Source organism: Leucoraja erinacea, chromosome 31 (assembly GCF_028641065.1).
Source record: "Leucoraja erinacea ecotype New England chromosome 31, Leri_hhj_1, whole genome shotgun sequence".
NCBI classification, from domain to species: domain Eukaryota; kingdom Metazoa; phylum Chordata; class Chondrichthyes; order Rajiformes; family Rajidae; genus Leucoraja; species Leucoraja erinaceus.
Window position 1 is genome coordinate 6,020,076 of NC_073407.1, and position 18,861 is coordinate 6,038,936.

Below are 18,861 nucleotides of genomic sequence, written 5' to 3' on the forward strand. Positions count from 1 at the left end.
TTTCTCCATCAAATGTTCAGCGGCTTGACCTATATTCCCAGTTTAATGCTTTGCCAATTTATCGAACTAGAGTTTTATTTCAACTATTCCTCCTGCATTAATCACACAATACCAATAATTACAACTCAATCACCCCCACCCAAAACACACTTAATTCACCATTAACAACTGTCACTGGAGTTAGCTGCACAAAGCAGAGATGTGGGCAGCAGGGTGGCGGAGTTGTTGCCTTCCAGTGTCAGAGACCCGGGCTCGATCCTGACTTCAGGGGTTGTCTGTACGTTCTCCTCGTGACCACGTGGGTTTTCTCCGGGAGCTCCAGTTTCCTCCCACACTCCAAAGAAGTCCAGGTTTGTAAGTTAATGGACTTGGTATCATTGTAAATTGTCCTAGTATGTAGGATAGTGTTAGTGTACAGGGATCGCTGATCGCCGCAGACTCGATGGGCCGAAGGGCCTGTTTCTGCGTGTACCTCTAAACTAAACCATGTGGACGAACTGAAGGTTTTAGAAGGAGGAAGGGCAGAGATATACTCTTGTTTTCATATCACCAAAGCACAGGTGATGGTTTCAGCAGAAACTGCTTTATAGAAGGGAAAACTAAACCTTTTCTATGGTACAATTGCACTTTGTTGTAATGGCATGGTTAAGATTGCTAAGATACAATTATACATTGTTGTAATGGCAAGGTTGAGATTGGAATATTCAGCTCATGTTCAAATCTAACTCAGAGGCTTAAAACAATCAGGTTCAACTAGACATAGTGGCTAGGGAATGAAGTGGATCCAGATCCTACGACAATGCTTTTGATCAGCCCATTGATCAACTAGGTAAAAGTCCACCTAGGCATCTGGCACCTTCAGGTTGACACCTATTTAAATTCCCCTTCCCATACTGACCTTTCTGTCATCGGCCTCCTCCATTGCCCGAGTGAGGCCATGTGCAAATTGAAGGAACAGCACCTCATATTTCACTTGGTCAGCTTACAACCCAGTGGTATGAACATTGAATTCTCCAATTTTAAATAACTTCATTTTACACTTCCCTCCCCACTCCCTCCTTGCACCCTTTTATTACTCCACCCGAGTGGTTTTACCAGTTCCACAGTTCTCCACATTGGTTTTCTTCTCACACCTTCCATAGCCAACAATGGACTTACCAGGCCTGACGTCAATTGTGGCTGGTCCTGGTCTTTTCTCACCTCCAGCTCTTCACATCCCCCCCACCCCTCCACCCCCTACCTTCAGTCTGAAGAAGGACCTCGTCGCAAAACATCCCCTGTCTTTTCTCTCCAGAGATGCTGCCTGACCCGCTGCGTTACTCCAGCACTTGTTTATCTTATGTGGAGCAATTGCCTCTCAGGTTCCTATTAAATCTTTCCACTCTCACTTTAAACCTATGTCCAATGGTTCTTGTTTCCTTTACTCTGGGTCAGTCATCTTGGCTCTCCATGATGAAAACAGAGTCGTTTTAACAGTGGAGAGATAACTTGAATGCCATCTGGTATATTGTTAAATAAGACACATTTAAGCCTGTACACCTCATATTTTGGACAGCACAGGTGGAGGCTATGTTGGGCGGAGCAGTCAGCATGGGATGACAATAAAAGTTTGCAAGTGACCAAAGGTAGAGATCGGTTGATCAGGTCAATGAAGGATCAAAGACTGGGAAGGCAGCAGCTTCAGAGCACAATTCAACATAACTTCGGGAAAGATTATTTTGTACCCAACGGAGTGGGGCGTAAAAGGAAACGAGTTTCGAAGCGGTGGTGAAGGGTTGCAAGGACGCGGTTAGGACATGATGATGTTCTGTCTCGTCGAGGATCGGAATGAAGAGGCCACACGCCGGGAAAGGTTGAGGGAATGCTCATTGGCATAGCCCAGAATACAGAGGGGAAATTAAAAAAAACTGAGGGGAATGAAAGGAGGCTGAAAGCATGAGAGGTGCGGAAGCATCGGAGGAACCTTAATGACCTGCGTTAGATGACTGTATTCAAAACGGAATACCATTAGGTCGCCAAAAGTGCTGGAGAAACTCAGCGGGTGCGGCAGCATCTATGGAGCGAAGGAAATAGGCAACGTTTCGGGACGAAACGTTGCCTATTTCCTTCGCTCCATAGATGCTGCCGCACCCGCTGAGTTTCTCCAGCACTTTTGTCTACCTTCGATTTTTCCAGCATCTGCAGTACCTTCTTAACCATTGTGTCGAAATGTTTTCTTGGACATTACATAAAGACGATTTTGAAAATTAATCGCTGAACTTTGTAATGGGTCACAAGCAGAATCTTCACAAACGGCAAACAGTACAGTTAAATAATGTATAATGGTTTCAATGTTCCCACCATAATCCATGAAAGAATCCACACATCAGAAGCAGATAAAGTAACTGTAATTTAAACGAGTTGGCGAACATCAAACTTGGAAGCAAAGCCAAAACAGCTCATAAACATTGCCTAGTGTTCGAGCAAATTTTAGCCTTGTAGATCATTCTACCAATATCCAATATGGTGAAGGTAAATACACAAACTGATTAAAGAAAATCAAAACCTCTCGTTAACAAATCTGAGGATTATTCCTATTTTCTTGAGGTTTTCTAAGTATCTGAAAGTATAGGAGAGAATTAACTTCCAGTAATATTTTCAACACTAAACATCTTTGCTGCACACAGTTTCTTTCTAATTTACCAATTAGATATAGGGGGAGAAATGTCTGTTCCATCGTTTGTTGGATTTGGAACTGGGGAAAAAAGCTGAAGGAGCCGAGAGATATTGAATAGCGTAATACTGTGAAAACTAATTAAAATCGCATCCAATGATCTTGACAAATCTATCGAAGAAGTAGTTGAGGCAGGTACAATAACAACATTTAAAAGACTTTTGGACAGATACATGGATGGGAAAGGTTTAGAGGGATATGGGTCAAATGCAGGCAAATGGGATTGGTTCAAATGGGCACTTTGGTCGGCATGGATCAGTTGGGTTGTTGAGCCCATTGCCATGCTGTGTAACGTATGCACTTCTCACACTATGCCAATTTGCACCAAAACAAAATCAAAACCTCTGCGAATCTTACCTTTACCAGCAATAAGAGCACTAGAACAAATACAAACTATAGGAATTTGAAAAAGCAGGAAGAACTTTGTGAAGAAATATGGATAGGATAGGTTTAGAGGGCTATTCAGATTCAGATTCACATTCAGATTCAATTTTAATTGTCATTGTCAGTGTACAGTACAGAGACAACGAAATGCATTACTGCCCATGTTAGGCTATGGGCCGAACATGGGCAGATGGGATATATTGGTTGACGTGGGCAAGTTGGGCTGAAGGGCCTGTTTCCATGCTGTATGACTCTATGTCTCCATGACTCTAACTGAAGTGTTCACTGAAGCCAACAAAAAGAGGTGTATTGCACTCAACATCGCCAACATCCTCTACGTATCTGCTCCCTCTGTACAGCACGACCTTCTAACAGTGAGGGTCTCCAAATGATGGGTTGTGGTGACCGACAGGCCAGCCATACTGTAGAGCCTTCAAATGACCCCTTTATTTTTGGGTGAGATTCTCGTACGCTGCGTTTTTGGGGTGGAATGGAAGATAGTTGGAGAGAAGATGTGCAGTGGAAGTAAATGTACTCTACAACAAAATGCTATTACATCCACTAAGAGAGATTGGAAGATTTCAAAACATGATAAAGGTGCTTACTACTTCGTAACTGGCAGGTGCCCGATATCGTGAGGCGACCACTCCAACGCCCGTAATTGGATCCATGGACAAATCAGGCAAAGCTTCGGACAGATCCCATATTTCAGGCATCATTGAGCGACTCTGGAGGGGGATAAGCAAAGTAAATTCATGTAATCTTTAATAAGTTTGAACTACCAAATATCACTCACTCGGTATACAAGGTATAAAGCACTAACCACAGAATATCATCGACGCCTAATCCCCGGGTCTCAGTATAAATCTTGAGACAGCTATGCGGAGATCTAACGTATAGAACAATGATCCATGATTCAAAAGATTGAAATTTTCCCGAGTATCACAGTTGGCTAAAAACATTGAATACAGTTTAGATACAAAAAGATGGTGTAACTCAGCGGGTCAGGCAGCATCTCTGGAGAAAAGGAATAGGTGATGTTTCGGGTCGAGATCCTTCTTCAGTCTGAAGTAGGGTCCTGATGCAGTCTGACCCACTGAGTTACCCCACTATCTTCAGTTTAAACCAGCATCTGCAGTTCCTTCCTACACATTGAATACAATTTCATTGGTTGAGGAGCTTCGTGTTACAAGTTCATTAATTAAAGCGTTGGGTCACAGCTAAATAAAAGCATTAGAACATCGAACAGTACAGCACAAGAACACGAACTTCAGTCCACAATATCTGTGCCCAACAAGATGCTAATACCACCTCTCAGGCACTCACCACTGTCTGTGTAAAAAAAGTTGCACCGCACTTCTGCTTTAAACATTGCCCCCCTCACTTTAAATCAATGCCCTCTAGTATTTGATTTTTGCAACCTGAAAAAAAGATTCTACTTGTCTACCCTAGCTATGCCTCACATCATTTTATATACCTCTATCAGGTGTCACCCCGCATCCTCCGACCTTCCAGAGAAAACAATACAAGTCTGCCCAACCTCTCCCTGTGGCTCATACTCCCTATTCAGGCATTATTCTGGTAAACCTCCTCTGCGTCATTTCCAAGGCCTCCACATCCTTCCTGCAAGGTGGTGATATCCATGGGTGATAGGGCATTGGAAAGATGTCACGCGGCCATTTTCCTCAAACACATCTTCCAAGTAGACACGGTGGCGCAGCGGTAGAGTTACTGTCTTCCAGCGCCAGAGAACCGAGTTCGATCCCGACTACGGGTGCTCTCTCTACAGAGTTTGTACATTCTCTCTTGAGACCTGCGTGGGTTTTCCCCTGGTGCTCCGGTTTCTTCCCACACCCCCAAAAACGTACAGGTTTGGAGGTGAATTGGCTTTTGTAATTAAAAAACGTAAATTCCGCCCATCGTGTGTGCTTGCGTAATGGGGATCGCTGGTCGGCACGGACTTGGGGGGGCCGAAGGTCCTGTTTCCGCGCTGTATCTTTAAACTAAGCCAAGTACATTTTTTAAACTATTGGTGCGAGGGAGTGTTGCATTTGTTTAAAAATATAAAATGATCCGAAATAAACGTACAAAAAGACAAAAGCGATAAAGGATATAGGAAGAGGAGAGGACAATGAAACTTAACTAAAGTTTTCCAACTCATATTGTTGCAGTGTTTGGTTGCAAAGTGTCCACAGAAGACTCAAACAAGCCCTAACATTCTCCCGAGATTCACCATAAAAACAAATATCACTTAGCAGGAAAAAAACACAATTATAACAAGTCCCATCAGAATATGACATTTAGCCATAACATATTATTGGCTTTTCAGTTTTAATAAAAAGGAATCAATATAGTCACAACATATTTGCCAGGCAATTCAATAAACTGAAACTTAAACCAAAAAAATGGGACACTTGTGTTAGCAGAACAGAGGACCATACCTGCACAGTAATCCAAGTCACCAGTTATACACAGCTGAGGGATCAATGACACAACATCTAAAGTAATTCCTTTCAAGCACATTTTAATCAACCATATTTTTAAGACGTACTGTTAACTAAAATCATTTAAATCGTTGGTTGGTAAAAAAGCCGCAGGATTGATCTCATATCAACCTGGGCATGATAAAGAGGTCAATGCGTTAACTATCAGCAGCAAAGCATCACTCATTGTTGATTTTCTGACTGGGTCATGGCCTGGTGCGGCATTTCCAACACACTGGAAAGCAAGAGGCTGCAGAGAGTGGTACACCCAGCCAGGTCCATCTAGGACACAGCCCTCCCCCAACATCAAAGCATCTCCGTGAGGCAGTGCCTGAAGAAGGCAGCACCTATCATCCGCACGGTACCATCTTGTCACTGTTCCCATCGAGCAGGACTAAGTCCGGGTGTCAGGGGTTATGGGGAGATAGATCAGCCATGATTGAATGGCGGAGTAGACTTGATGGGCCGAATGGTTTAATTCTGCTCCTATCACTTATGACGTACAGATGCCTGTACACCACCAAGACAAGGAACAGCCATCAGGTTCCTACATCTATCAGGTTCTTGAATCACTCCACACAACTCCAATCCTACCCTGACTTTAGCATCGACTTCCTGCACATTATGGGCAAATTAGAGTCGAATTAACCCTAAAACACACACGTGTTTAGGATGTGGGAGGAAACTGGAGGACCTGGAGGAAACCCTGGGAGAACGTGCAAACTCCCCACCTCTTGCACTACCGATCCACCTCTTGCACTACCGTGGGCCTTTCATGCTAATTGTGTTTACACTAATGTCTTGTTATTTTGCACTAATGTCTTATTTTGTTTTTAGCTTAGAGATAAAGCACAGAATCAGGCTCTTCGGCCAACTGAGGCCCTGCCGACAGTAGCACCCAGAGGAAACCTACGCGGTCACGGGGACAATGTACAAACTCCGTACAGACAAGTACACATAATTAGGATTCAACCCGGGTCTCTGATGCTGTCAGGCAGCAGCTCTACCATTATGCCACCGTGTCACCATTCATTTTACAATCTTGCAGAATTTTACATGTAAGTTATGTATAATTTTTTTTTTTGCGTGTTGTCTGGGTCTATGTGCCTGTGATTCTGCAGCAAGCAAGATTTTCATTGTACATATGGCAACAAGTTTGGCTCCATTTTGTCCTAAGGAGCAAGCTTCTGGCATTAGTCACAACTGGAAGATTAGTATAGGCCATGTTAAAAAGTTCTGCATTTCACAAAGTAATTATTATACATCGTATGATCAAAAGATCAAACAACTCAGACGCGACTCTTGGTACACTCTGGATAAATAATTGATTGATTGAAAGATATAGAATGGAAACAGGCCCTTCGGCCCACGGACTCCACACTGATCATCGATCACCCAGTCACACAAGTTCAATGTTATCCCACTTTAGCATCGACTTCCTGCAAATGAGGGGCAAATTAGAAGTGAATTAACCCTAAAACACACACGTGTTTAGGATGTGGGAGGAAATTGGAGCACCTGGGAGAACGTGCAAACTCCACACAGACAGCACCCGAGGTCAGGATCGAACCTGGGTCTCTGGTGCTGAGACAGTAGCTCCACTAGCTGCACCACTGTGCCATCCCATTTACACATTCCCTACAATAATAAATCTTAATGACGTCGTAAGTACGTCTAGTTTGGGGTCGGGTGAGATAAATAACAGCATTTTCTTTCTATCAAACGTCTATAAGACGACATTAAATTGATCTTTTCTCCCCTGCATTCAATGTGAACCATGGTTAGTACTTCTGGATTTCTCCATCAATCCTGTAATAGGTCTCTATTTATACAATAGTGTCATCTCAACTGTAATGTTCATAAGTTATAGAAACAGAATTAGGCCATTCGACCCATCAAGTCTAATATGTCATTCAATCATAGCTGATCTATCTTTCGCTCTCAACCCCATTCTCCTGCCTTCTCCCCATAACCCCCGACACCCATATTAATCAAGAATCTGTCAATCTCAACCTTGAAAATATCCAGTGACTTGGCCTCACAGCTGTCTGTGGCCATGAATTCCACAGATTCACTGCGCTCTGACTAAAGAAATTGCTTCTCATCTCCTTTCTAATGGTAGGTTCTTTTATTCAGAGGCCATGGCCTCTGGTCCTAGATTCTCCCACTAGTGGGAAACATCCTCTCCACCTCCACTCTATCCAGGCTTTTCAATATTCGGTATTTTTCAATGAGGTTCCCCTCATCCTTCAAAACGCCAGCAAATGTAGGCCCAGTGATTTCAAATGCTCATCAAATGGTAACCCATTCATTCCTGGAATCATTCTCGCAAACCTCCTCTGGACCCCTTCCAATGCCAGCACATCATTCCTCAGATATGGGCCCAAACCTGCTCACAATACTACTGGGACTGAATGCTTGCATTTCTGATATACCTCATGTGGACCAAGATAACTTGGCACAAGCCAAGGTAAAGTGTGATTTGGATGTGAACTGCTTTATATTATGGTTCCAGTGAGGCAGAGAACAAAAGATACCATTGGAATTGCTCAGTTCAGTCAGTGCAGTTTCATTTTGTACTTCAAATGACGCCTTGAACAGCATGGTGTATTGCCTCTGAAAGATGGATTTTTTTTTTAAAAGAATGAAAGAGGAACAGTGGATGAAAGATGACAAATATGCTAACTAAAAATGACTTGTCCTAGAGTCTAAATAAGTAATTGCCAGTTTGTCTCAGCACTTGGAAAGATAGTCCTTGGTTGTGTGCTGGAACCCCATTGATCTCCTCAGTGCACCAGAGGGATGAAGTCTTTAACACAGCGAGTCCTTTTTAAAGGACTTTTTTTTAAAATCAGTTCACAGAGACTAGAAAGAGTAGCTCTGTAATGGTGCCAGCAAACGCAAGATTATCAAAGAGCAAAAGGGCGGCATGGAGGCGCAGCCCCACAATGCCAGAGAAGCCAGGTTCAATCCTGACCTCAGGTGCTGTCTGTATGGGGTTTGCACGTTCTCCCTGTGACCGCATGAGTTTCCTCCAGGTGCTCCGGTTTCCTCCCACATTCCAAAGATGTGCAGATTTGTAGGTCGATTTGCTTCCGTGAAAAAAAATGATAGCTAATGTGTAGGATAGTGCTAGTGTACAGATGATTGTTGGTCAGTGTGGACTCGGCAGACCGAAGGGCATGTATCCGCGCTGTATCTCTAATCTAATCTAAACTAAAGCCGTGCCAACCATTCATTACTATTACAAAACTACAAAATCAACAACTGTTTACATTGAACTGAACAATTCCAATTGTACCTTTTACTCTCTGTAAAAGCAGTTCACAATCCAAATGACACTTCATCTCACTTTGTGCCAATCTAATTAAGTCCAGATGAGGTACATGCAAAAACATTACAATCAAGGAACTGCAGCTGCTGATTTATACAAAAAAGACATAAAGTGCTGGAACAACTCGGCAGGTCATGCAGCATCTCTGGAGAAAATGAAAAAATGATGTTTCAGATCGAGGACCTTCTTCCGACTCCGTTTCAGGTTGGGGCCCTTTTTCAGACTCTGAAGAAGGGTCCCGATCCGAATCGTCTCCTTCTCCATGTTCTCACGGGATGCTGCCTGACCAGCTGAGTTACTCCAGCACTTGGTGTATTTTTATTTTTAGGTAAATGTGAAATGAAAGCATCCACATCCAATATCTCGGAGGATATTACAACATCCAGCTTACACTACTGTACAGATGGAGAAAGAAAGGCACAAGCCAACTTGAATAATAGTCACCGATTCCTCTGAAAAGAGACTGATAACACTCAATTCGCGGTTACACAGGATATACGTTTTCAAGACAATTAATAAACTTCATGTTTAATGCCAAGAGGTATTGCTTTAATATGGGATGGAGAAAAGAGACATGAATTCTGAGGTATTGAAGAAGAGAGTTTGCACACATCTTCCTGTATTTAAAACGTATTTTTTTTAGCAGGACCAATACATTTTTACTTCCAAGGTAGACACAAAATGCTGGAGTAACTGAGCGGGTCACGCAGCATCACTAGAGAGAAGGAATTGGTGACGTTTCGGGTCGAGACCCTTCTTCAGACTTCATTATACAAGTCTTCCTTTAAAAGTCTATTCTATTTCATTCAACAATGATTAACGGTATGGATGATCAGCGTTACTTTTTTGCATATCTTTCATTCATTTGTTCTACATCTCTCTATATCACCCTCTATATCTCTTGTTTTCCTTTCCCTGGACCCAGTCTGAAGAAGGGTCTCGACCCAAAACGTCACCTATTCCTTCTCTCCATAGATGCTGCCTGACCCGCTGGGTTACTCCAGCTTGTTGTATCCATCTTTGGTTTAAACCAGCACCTGTAGTTCTTTCCTACACATAATGATTAAAAGTATGTTTGGGTCTGCATACCTAGAAAGCCAATTCAATCAAACACAGCACTACAGTTAAAGAATGTATGACTGCATTGTTCAGCTGGGTTCTCTCTCTCTCTCTCTCTCTCTCTCTTTCCCTCTGTCAAAAACTTCATCTTCGTTTTACTAAGAGATCAAATGATTTTCCACACACCAAGAAATGTCTTTTCAAGTACTCAGACAACAAGGCATCGCTTTATTTAAACCCTGGGGCAATAAACTTCCAATTAGCATATTTACAATGTTTGAGGAGGTGATGCATTGTTTTTAAAACCGCACCAGTGGAAGGATAGAAACTAACCTTTTCCAAGTCAAGTCAAGTTTATTTGTCACATACACATACGAGATGTGCAGTGAAATGAAAGTGGCAATGCTCGCGGACTTTCGTGCAAAAGACAAACAACCAAACAAACTATAAACACAATCATAACACACATATTCTTTTACATCATAAATAATGGAAGGAAAAACGTTCAGTAGAGTTAGTCCCTGGTGAGATAGGCGTTTACAGTCCGAATGGCCTCTGGGAAGAAACTCCTTCTCAACCTCTCCGTTCTCACCGCATGGCAACGGAGGCGTTTGCCTGACCATAGCAGCTGGAACAGTCCGTTGCAGGGGTGGAAGGGGTCTCTCATGATATTGTTGGCTCTGGAGTTCCACCATTCAATCATGGCTGATCTATCTTTCCCTCTCAATCCCATTCTCCTGCCTTCTCCCCATAAGCCCTGACACCCGTACTAATCAATGAATTAATCCATCTCCGCCTTAAAAATATCCATTAACTTGGCTTGGCTTCCAAAACTCTGACTAATGAAATTCCTCCTCATCTCCTTTCTAAAGGTACATTCTTTTATTCTGAGGCTATGGCCACTGGCCCTAGTCTCTCCCACTAGTGGAAACATCCTCTCCGCATCCACCCTATCCAGGCCTGTCTCTTTTTTCTGGTAAACCAGCATCTGCAGTTTCTTGTTTCGACACAAATATGACTAGTACCATTGAAGAAGCTTTCAATACATCACCAAGTTCATGATTGCTTACAGCGATATTGGGACTGAACAAGCTCCAAGTTATCCCTTTACATCGCAGGCCACCTTGTGAAATACTTCCCCTAAAACTTCCAATGAGTTCTAAGCAGCAAAAATCTAACTCTCCAAACAGCCAACAAGCCGTAATTATCGAGCAATGATAACTGCCCACATTATTGGACTGAATTCTTGCACAGCAAATAGCAGTCACTATGAATGACGTATTTTTATCCTCCACAATAAATGTAGTTAGGAGACCAACTATGCGCCATGAAACTGACTCTAGTGATCTGTGATAAAGAATGGTGCAATTATTTCATGAATAAATTACAAAAGCCTGGCAACTTAACATAAGGTCCAGTGTAAGCCCAGTTCTTGGCAGAAGCTAAAACCCAATAGACAAAAAAGAAATTCAAAATCATGATGGGATCCTGTTTTTTTCCTGACCGTGCCCTTACGAGGGAACAAGTTTTCAGTCCAAAATAAAGAACTGTTTCATTTTGGTAGGCAGGAGATGCTGGTTTAAACCGAAGAGAGACACAAAAAGCTGGGGAACTTCAGTCTGAAGAAGGGTCTCGATCCAAAACGTCACCTATTCCTTTAACTCCGGAGATGCTGGCTGACCCGCTGAGTAACTCCAGCCTTTTGTGTCTATTTACTGTTTCATTTTGACATTGCACATAAAAGACTGGCAAGTCAAAATTGATTTTGATACCAGAAATGTTATATGCTTCTTCGTGGAAGAAACTCATAACATTTCTGGTTTCAAAAATGATTACATTTTGCAACAGTTGTTAAAGCAAAAGCAGAAACAATGAGTCTGTCCGAATTGTTCTCTTGTAACACATTTGAATTTTAAAATCTTCTAAACCAGTCGTACAATTTATCTGATTATTACACGATTCATACCAGACACATATAGCACCACAAAACTGGTGCCTGGAGTAAGCGTGGAAATCAACCTGTTACAATACCGAATGTTGCATTTTTTTAAGTCTTTGTGATATTCAATCAATCATATAACACTGGGAAAGTTGCTGGCCATATATGGCCTGAACCAAGCTTCTATACAGCCTTGCATATACAGGACATTTATAATGAAAAGCTGCCAAGGTTTATTACAAAGTCGTTAGTAAGCCAAAAGTACGTTCTCCTTGTTTAGTTGGGCAGGCGCAAGAAGCACCAGATCAACATCAGCCGAATTGTGGATCACATTATGCATTTCTCTCCTCATTTTAAAATTTCATTCAAATTTTATGTGGTCTTACTTCAATCTTCTTTTTCTTTTAATTTCATTCAAACTTCAATTGGCTTTTTCTTCTGCCGTGTGTGTGTGTGTGTGTGTGTGTGTGTGTGTGTGTGTGTGTGTGTGTGTGTGTGTGTGTGTGTGTGAGCAATCGTTATTCCTTCCTTTCGTCACCACAAGACAATCTTCAGCACACATAGCTTCAAGGCAGGATATTGTGTCTCATTTGTACAGATTTTGTTTTCAACAAGATGGCAGAAGGGGGGAACATTCAGCTGGGGAAAGCAGAAACTGATCACACTCTAAATTAAATGTCGGGGTTCTCCGCCCCCCCTCCCCCGCCCCAATCTCGGTCCCCTGGAATGGGAATTGCTGAAATTTCAAGGGGATATGCAAAAAAGTAAAATTGACAGCGAATGACAATCTGTGCTGTAGCCTGCCTTGCCACATGACAACAGCACTTTGAGATACACAGAATAGAGTTCAAGGCAGAAGATGCACCATTGTGATTATCATCAAACACAAGCCACTCCACTTTGATGATAAACCATCAGGGGTGGCCCAATGGCATTTGTTGGGTATCTAAAGAGACTGTTTATTTTAGCCTAAAGCAGAAAATTTAATCTACATCAGAGATTCATTGTTTGAAGATATTAAAAAAAAAGCACTTTTAAAGAAACAACTGATCTGTCTATATAGGCGATCCGAAAGACAGGCTTTTAACATATCACTGAAATGCTGGTTTGAAGTTTGCAGTTTTACTTCATCTTATTACAACAGATAAATTTCTGCACCGCAAAAGGTAATTGGAGTTCATTGGCTAACAAACCCCTAAAGTTCTTCTCAGTTAGTAGATGCACGTCTTGAGAAAAATCGTCAATTAACTGACAACAATTACAAACACAATAGAAAACGGTTAAATGTTTAAGAAGGAACTGCATATGCTGGAAAATCGAAGGTACACAAAAAAGCCGGAGAAACTCAGCGGGTGCAGCAGCATCTATGGAGCAAAGGAAATAGGCAACGTTTCGGGCTGAAGAAGGGTTTCGGCCCGAAATGTTGCCTATTTCCTGCGCTCCATAGATGCTGCTGCACCCGCTGAGTTTCTCCAGAGAACAGTTAAATTCTGGCAAAATGCTTGCAGACATTTTTCGTATGAATTATGAATCTACCCACTGTAGTGCGCGCTAGCATTTAAAAACTGTAACACCAAATTTCTATTTACTTCATACATTAGTCCAGAGAAGGAATAACTTTGTGCAAGAAGGAACTGCAGATGCTGGTTCACACCGTTGATAATAGACACAAAAAAGCTGGAGTAACTCGGCAGGTCAGGCAGAATCTCTGGAGAAAAGGAATAGGTGACCTTTCGGGTCGAGACCCTTCATCAGACTGGGGAAGGGTCTTAACCCAAAACGTCATCTATTTTCTCCAGAGATACTGCCTGACGCGCTGAGTTACTCCAGCATGTTGTGTCTATCGGAGGAACACCTTTGTTTCAGAAAACTGTATTAACAACAGATCCATCTACTCTCCGAGCAGGTGAACTATCTGACGTAGATGACAGATGTAGAGCCTGCTGCAATACCAGTACACAATAGATGCTCCAACTGCTGCGATGTACGCAACACCATGGGACTGCAGATACCGTGATTAATAAATCAAGCAATTTCACACAAAAAAGGGCGACTGAAAAGACCATTTGCCAGAAAAGATTGTAAAGAGCTGGGAGATTTTCTAAAGCCTCGCTGCGGCTCTAAATGAAATAAAACCAAAGGCCATTTGGTATCTATCTCTTTCCAAATCTGACAGCCTGTAACAAAGCTACAAATCCATCAAGTCAAATTAGGCTTTTTTTTTTCCCCACTTGAAATTAAACAATATTTTCAATGTGAAATTATAAGTGGGCATGGATGAGTGTAAATAATATGTAGGAAGGAACTGCAGATGCAGGTTTAAACCGAAGATAGACACAAAAAGCTGGAGTAACTCAGCGGGACAAGCAGACAGACAGAGTCTGAAGAAGGGTCTTGACCTGAAACGTCGACCATTCCTTCTCTCCAGAGATACTACCTGTCCCGCTGAATTACTCCAGCATTTTGTGTCATACTTAGGTTTCCTTTACATTTGCTGCGTATGAACTTATATTTAGTTTTAGAAACACGGCTTGGAAACAAGCCCTTCGGCACCGAGTTCGAGCCTTCCTACGATTACCCGTACGAGAGTTTGATCCTACACACTGGGGACAATTAACAGAAGCCAATTAACCTGCAATCCAGCACATCCTTGGAATGAGCAGCACCTGGTGAAAACCCAGGCTGTCACAGGGAGAACCTGTAAACTTCACACATCCAGCACCCGCAGTCAGGACAGAACCCAGGTCTCTGGCGCTGGAAGGCAGCAACTCTACTGCGGCGACACTGTGCCACCCCAAAATATTTATTTTAATGCATTTGGTAAAAATAATACAATTCTTGATCAGCCATACTTTAATTGAATTTCTCAGGGACTCATACACAGTGATTCATAATGTCTGGCACAGTCCACAACTGGGCTTATAGATTACTGCTGTAATGACAAGTAAATCCTTTGTAAAACTGTAGTTTAGGAGAATTCTCAAACTTACTAAGGTTTCCACTGGCACATACAAAACATTACACGTTACACCATACAATGTATTATTAAATAATTATGCGACATTGACACCCATGGTCTATAAGCACTGAAGTTCAGATTTGTTGTAACTAAAGTTTAGATATGGTCCACATTTTGCTGGCTATTAGGAATAAAGTGCAGTTCCTCCCTGAAAAGCACTCGCTGAAAGAATTTTACTAATATTCAAAACAGAGGATTTGGAAAGAATTAGAAGACTTTGCTCTTAAATCAGTCTCTCATGACCTGTTAGGAAATAAGTATGTGGGGTTGGAGGCCTGGAATGGGATCCAAGTTAATCCCTCTAGGGTGGAGAAGGATTGGAATCCAAGTTTTGATTCCTGGCATGTGTGGAGTCAGCTCAGCACAACAGCGATGCAGCAGGGATACTAAGAATGGCTTCTGTTCTGCTGGCTATAGAGAGAAAGAAAATCAACTCAGAAAAACAGTTGTTCTTTTCCACTCCAATTCCCATCAAACATCCTATGCTGCAAATACAGACTGGTTTGGACTGTGTAGGAAGGAACTGCAGATGCTGGTTTAAATCGAAGATAGACACAAAATGCTGGAGTAACAGTGGGACAGGCAGCATCTCTGGAGAGAAGGAATGGGTGACATTTCGGGTCGAGTCTGAAGAAAGGTCTCGACCCGAAACGTCACCCGTTCCTTCTCTCCGCAGATGCTGCCAGTCCCGCTGAGTTACTCCAGCATTTTGTGTCTATCCTCGTGTGGACTGTGTAGGATAAAGTCTGCACTTGGCACAGTGTGCGGCACGGTGGCGCAGCAGTAGAGTTGCTGCCTTTCAGCGCCAGAGACCCAGGTTCGATCCCAACTACAGATGCTGTCTGTACAGAGTTCTCCGGGTGACCACTTTGGGTTTTCTCCGGGTGCTCCCGTTTCCTCCTACACTCCAAAGACGTAGAGGTTTGTAGGTTAATTGGCTTTGGTAAAACATTGCAAATTGTCCCTAGTTAGTGTACAGGGTGATAGCTGGTCGAATCGCTCGGTATGCCGAAAGCCTTTTTTCTGCCGTATATCTCTAAAGTCTACAGACACCATTTTTAAATGGACTGCTAAAACACGTGACTTTTTATTCACAACAGGGTAAACATGGAGACTAAAGTTCCAATCCAAAGGGCAGGTTTTGGGAGGGAACACCAGAGTTTAGGATTGATATTATTGCATGCAAAAAGGGAGTACGATTTGCAGAGGAGACCAATATTGAGAGAAGCAACACAGAATTGGCTAGGAAACAGGGCAAGTTCTGGCCTTGTCTATCAGCCTGAAGAAGAGCTCCGATCCAAAACGAAACCTGTTCCTTTTCTCCAGAGATGCTGCCTGGCCCGCAGAGTTACTCCAGCATTTTGTGTCATCTTCGGTATAAACCAGCATCTGCAGTTCTTTTCTGCACACTATGTGTGGGTAGACCCATAATGGATACACACGTTTGAGTTTAGTTTATGGTCACGTGTAACGAGTGGTCAAAGGGAGAACGTACAAAACAGACAGCACCCGTAGTCGGGATCGAACCCGGGTCTCTGGCACTGTAAGCGCTACAAGGCAGCAACTACCGCTGAACCATCCTATTAACAACTAGAGAGCGGACCCGAGCCATCATCTCCGTCATTGGAGATCCTCGGACTATCTTTAATCGGACTTTACCTTGCACTAAACGTTATTCCATTTATCTTATATCTCTACACTGTGGACGGCTCGATTGCAACCATGTGTAGTTTTCCTGCTGACTAAGTAGCACACAACAAAATGCTTTACACTGTACCTAGGTACACGTGACAATAAACTAAAATAACGTCAAAATAACAATAACTGTGTTAAACTAGGATGTTACCTAAACATAATGCCAAACATGTGATATCTCTGAGCAGTATCCATATGCGATGAAAACCCACACTATCAGAATAGAATTTTTATTTCCAGACCATAACAATGCCTGGAAGAACACGTTGTACTATTTAATTCCAAGTCTGTCACAACCAGTGGCAGTGATGGCAATAATTTGACCCGATTCATTCGGAGCTCCTCAGAAATATGCTAGCGAACTGTAAAGCATGAACTTCAATGTGACTTTTTTTTTTACACTTGTTCATGGATGTGGAATCACCATCAATGCTGGCATTTACTGTTCATTGTTAATTCTCATTGAACTAAGAAGGTGCATAAGATTAATCAGCATTAATGGGTCTAGTGTAATATAAACCAACCAGTTAAGTACATCAGATTTCTGTCCCTGAAAGACATTGGTGGTATATTTGGTACTAATATCATTTATTTTGTGTTTATCGATACTGAAGACTTTCATAAGCTTCTAGGAGCTGAATTAGGCCATTTGGCACATCAAGTCTACTCCGCCATTCAATCGTGGCTGATCTATCTCTCCCCTTCAACCCCATTCCCCTGCCTGCTCCACACAACTCCCAACACCCATACAAATCAAAAAACTATCTATCTCTACTTTAAAATATCCATTAACTTGGCCTCCACAGCCTTATGTGGCAATGAATTCCACAGATGCACCACCTCTCTGATTAAATAAATTCTACCTCATCTCATTTCTAAAGGTACATCCTTTTATTCTAAGGCTACGCCCTCTGGTCCTAGATGCACCAGGACCACTGGTTGAAACATCTTCTCCACATCCACTCTTTCACCTTTCACTACCCTATTCATATCATCTATGAAAATCTATTTATGCAATATATTAGGTATAATAAAAACAAAAATACTGGATATATGCAGCAGGTTGGATGGAATTCAGCTGTCTGAACTGCTAAGAATTTCCAATATTATGTTTCTCTTTGAAATTTCTCTAGCACGGAATATACTAGATGACAGAAACTAATCAAACAACGAACACTTCAATTATCTTTATCGAACTTAGCTCTGAAATGGGAGAGAACTCAATCAAGCAAGGTTCAACCAATTTTTGATCAGATATTTGCTCCAGAACGTCTCCCATCAACTTCAGTTTTCACCACAAACTATTATAACGAACATAACAAGCGATTTGAGCTTCTACCTTGTCACTCTTTTGCTTTAGCAAAAGGAATTAATCAGATTACAGTCTCCGAGTCTAAAAGAATAATTTGGAGACATGTTTTAGCCATTGAACCTTAACTAAAAACACAAAACACTACCAATACTCAGCAAATCAGTGGTGAGAGAAACAAAGTTAATATTTTTCATAAGTTCTTAGCAGAATTTGGCCATTCAGCCCATCATGTCTACTCTGCCATTCAATCATGGCTGATCTATCTTTCCCTTTCAAACCCATTCTCCTGCCACATAACCCCCGGCACCCATACTAATCAATAAACTATCTATCTCTACTTAAAAATATCCATTGACTAGGCCTCCACAGCCTTCTGTAGCAATGGATTCCGCAGATTCACCACCAGCTAAAGAAATTCCTCCTCATCTCCTTCCTTTTATTCTGAGGCTATGACCTCTGTTCCTAGATGCTTCCACTAGTGGAAACATCCATGTCCACTCTATCCAAGCCGTTCACTTCAGTTTTTTAGTTGTTGATCTTTCATCAATGAGCTCTGCTAACATTGATTCCTTCTCTGCTAACATTGCTGTTTGCTGACTAAAGAGTATTTCTACTGTTTCCATTTTTATTCCACGTTTACAACATCTGCAGTATTTTGCTGAACATTTAGCCTTCCTTGGGCAATGTGACCATTGAGCAACGGAAGACATTTATGAAATAAGCACAACAAAAAGAAAAAAGATTTAATGTATTTGTAATAAATGCAGTATATGCAATTCATTTTAAATGTAAAGGCAGGTGAATAAGAATACATAGGGAAATAAAAACATGCTGAAATTTGAAAACACGATGCTCTAGCCATTTTTAATACAATTCTTTGATGGGGGAAAATCAAGAGCATGATATGTAGGTGAATTGATGAT

General features: G+C 41.9%; 1 protein-coding gene across 5 annotated transcripts in view; it reads right to left on the reverse strand.

Annotated features, from left to right (window-relative positions):
* Positions 1-18,861, reverse strand: part of LOC129711847 (multivesicular body subunit 12B-like) — a 224,990-nt gene that overhangs the window by 192,574 nt on the left and 13,555 nt on the right. For all 5 annotated transcript variants that reach the window (XM_055659807.1, XM_055659809.1, XM_055659810.1 and 2 more), the window contains exon 2: positions 3,703-3,825. In XM_055659807.1, coding sequence (XP_055515782.1) covers positions 3,703-3,825 — 123 coding nt within the window. The remainder of the gene's footprint in view (positions 1-3,702; positions 3,826-18,861) is intronic.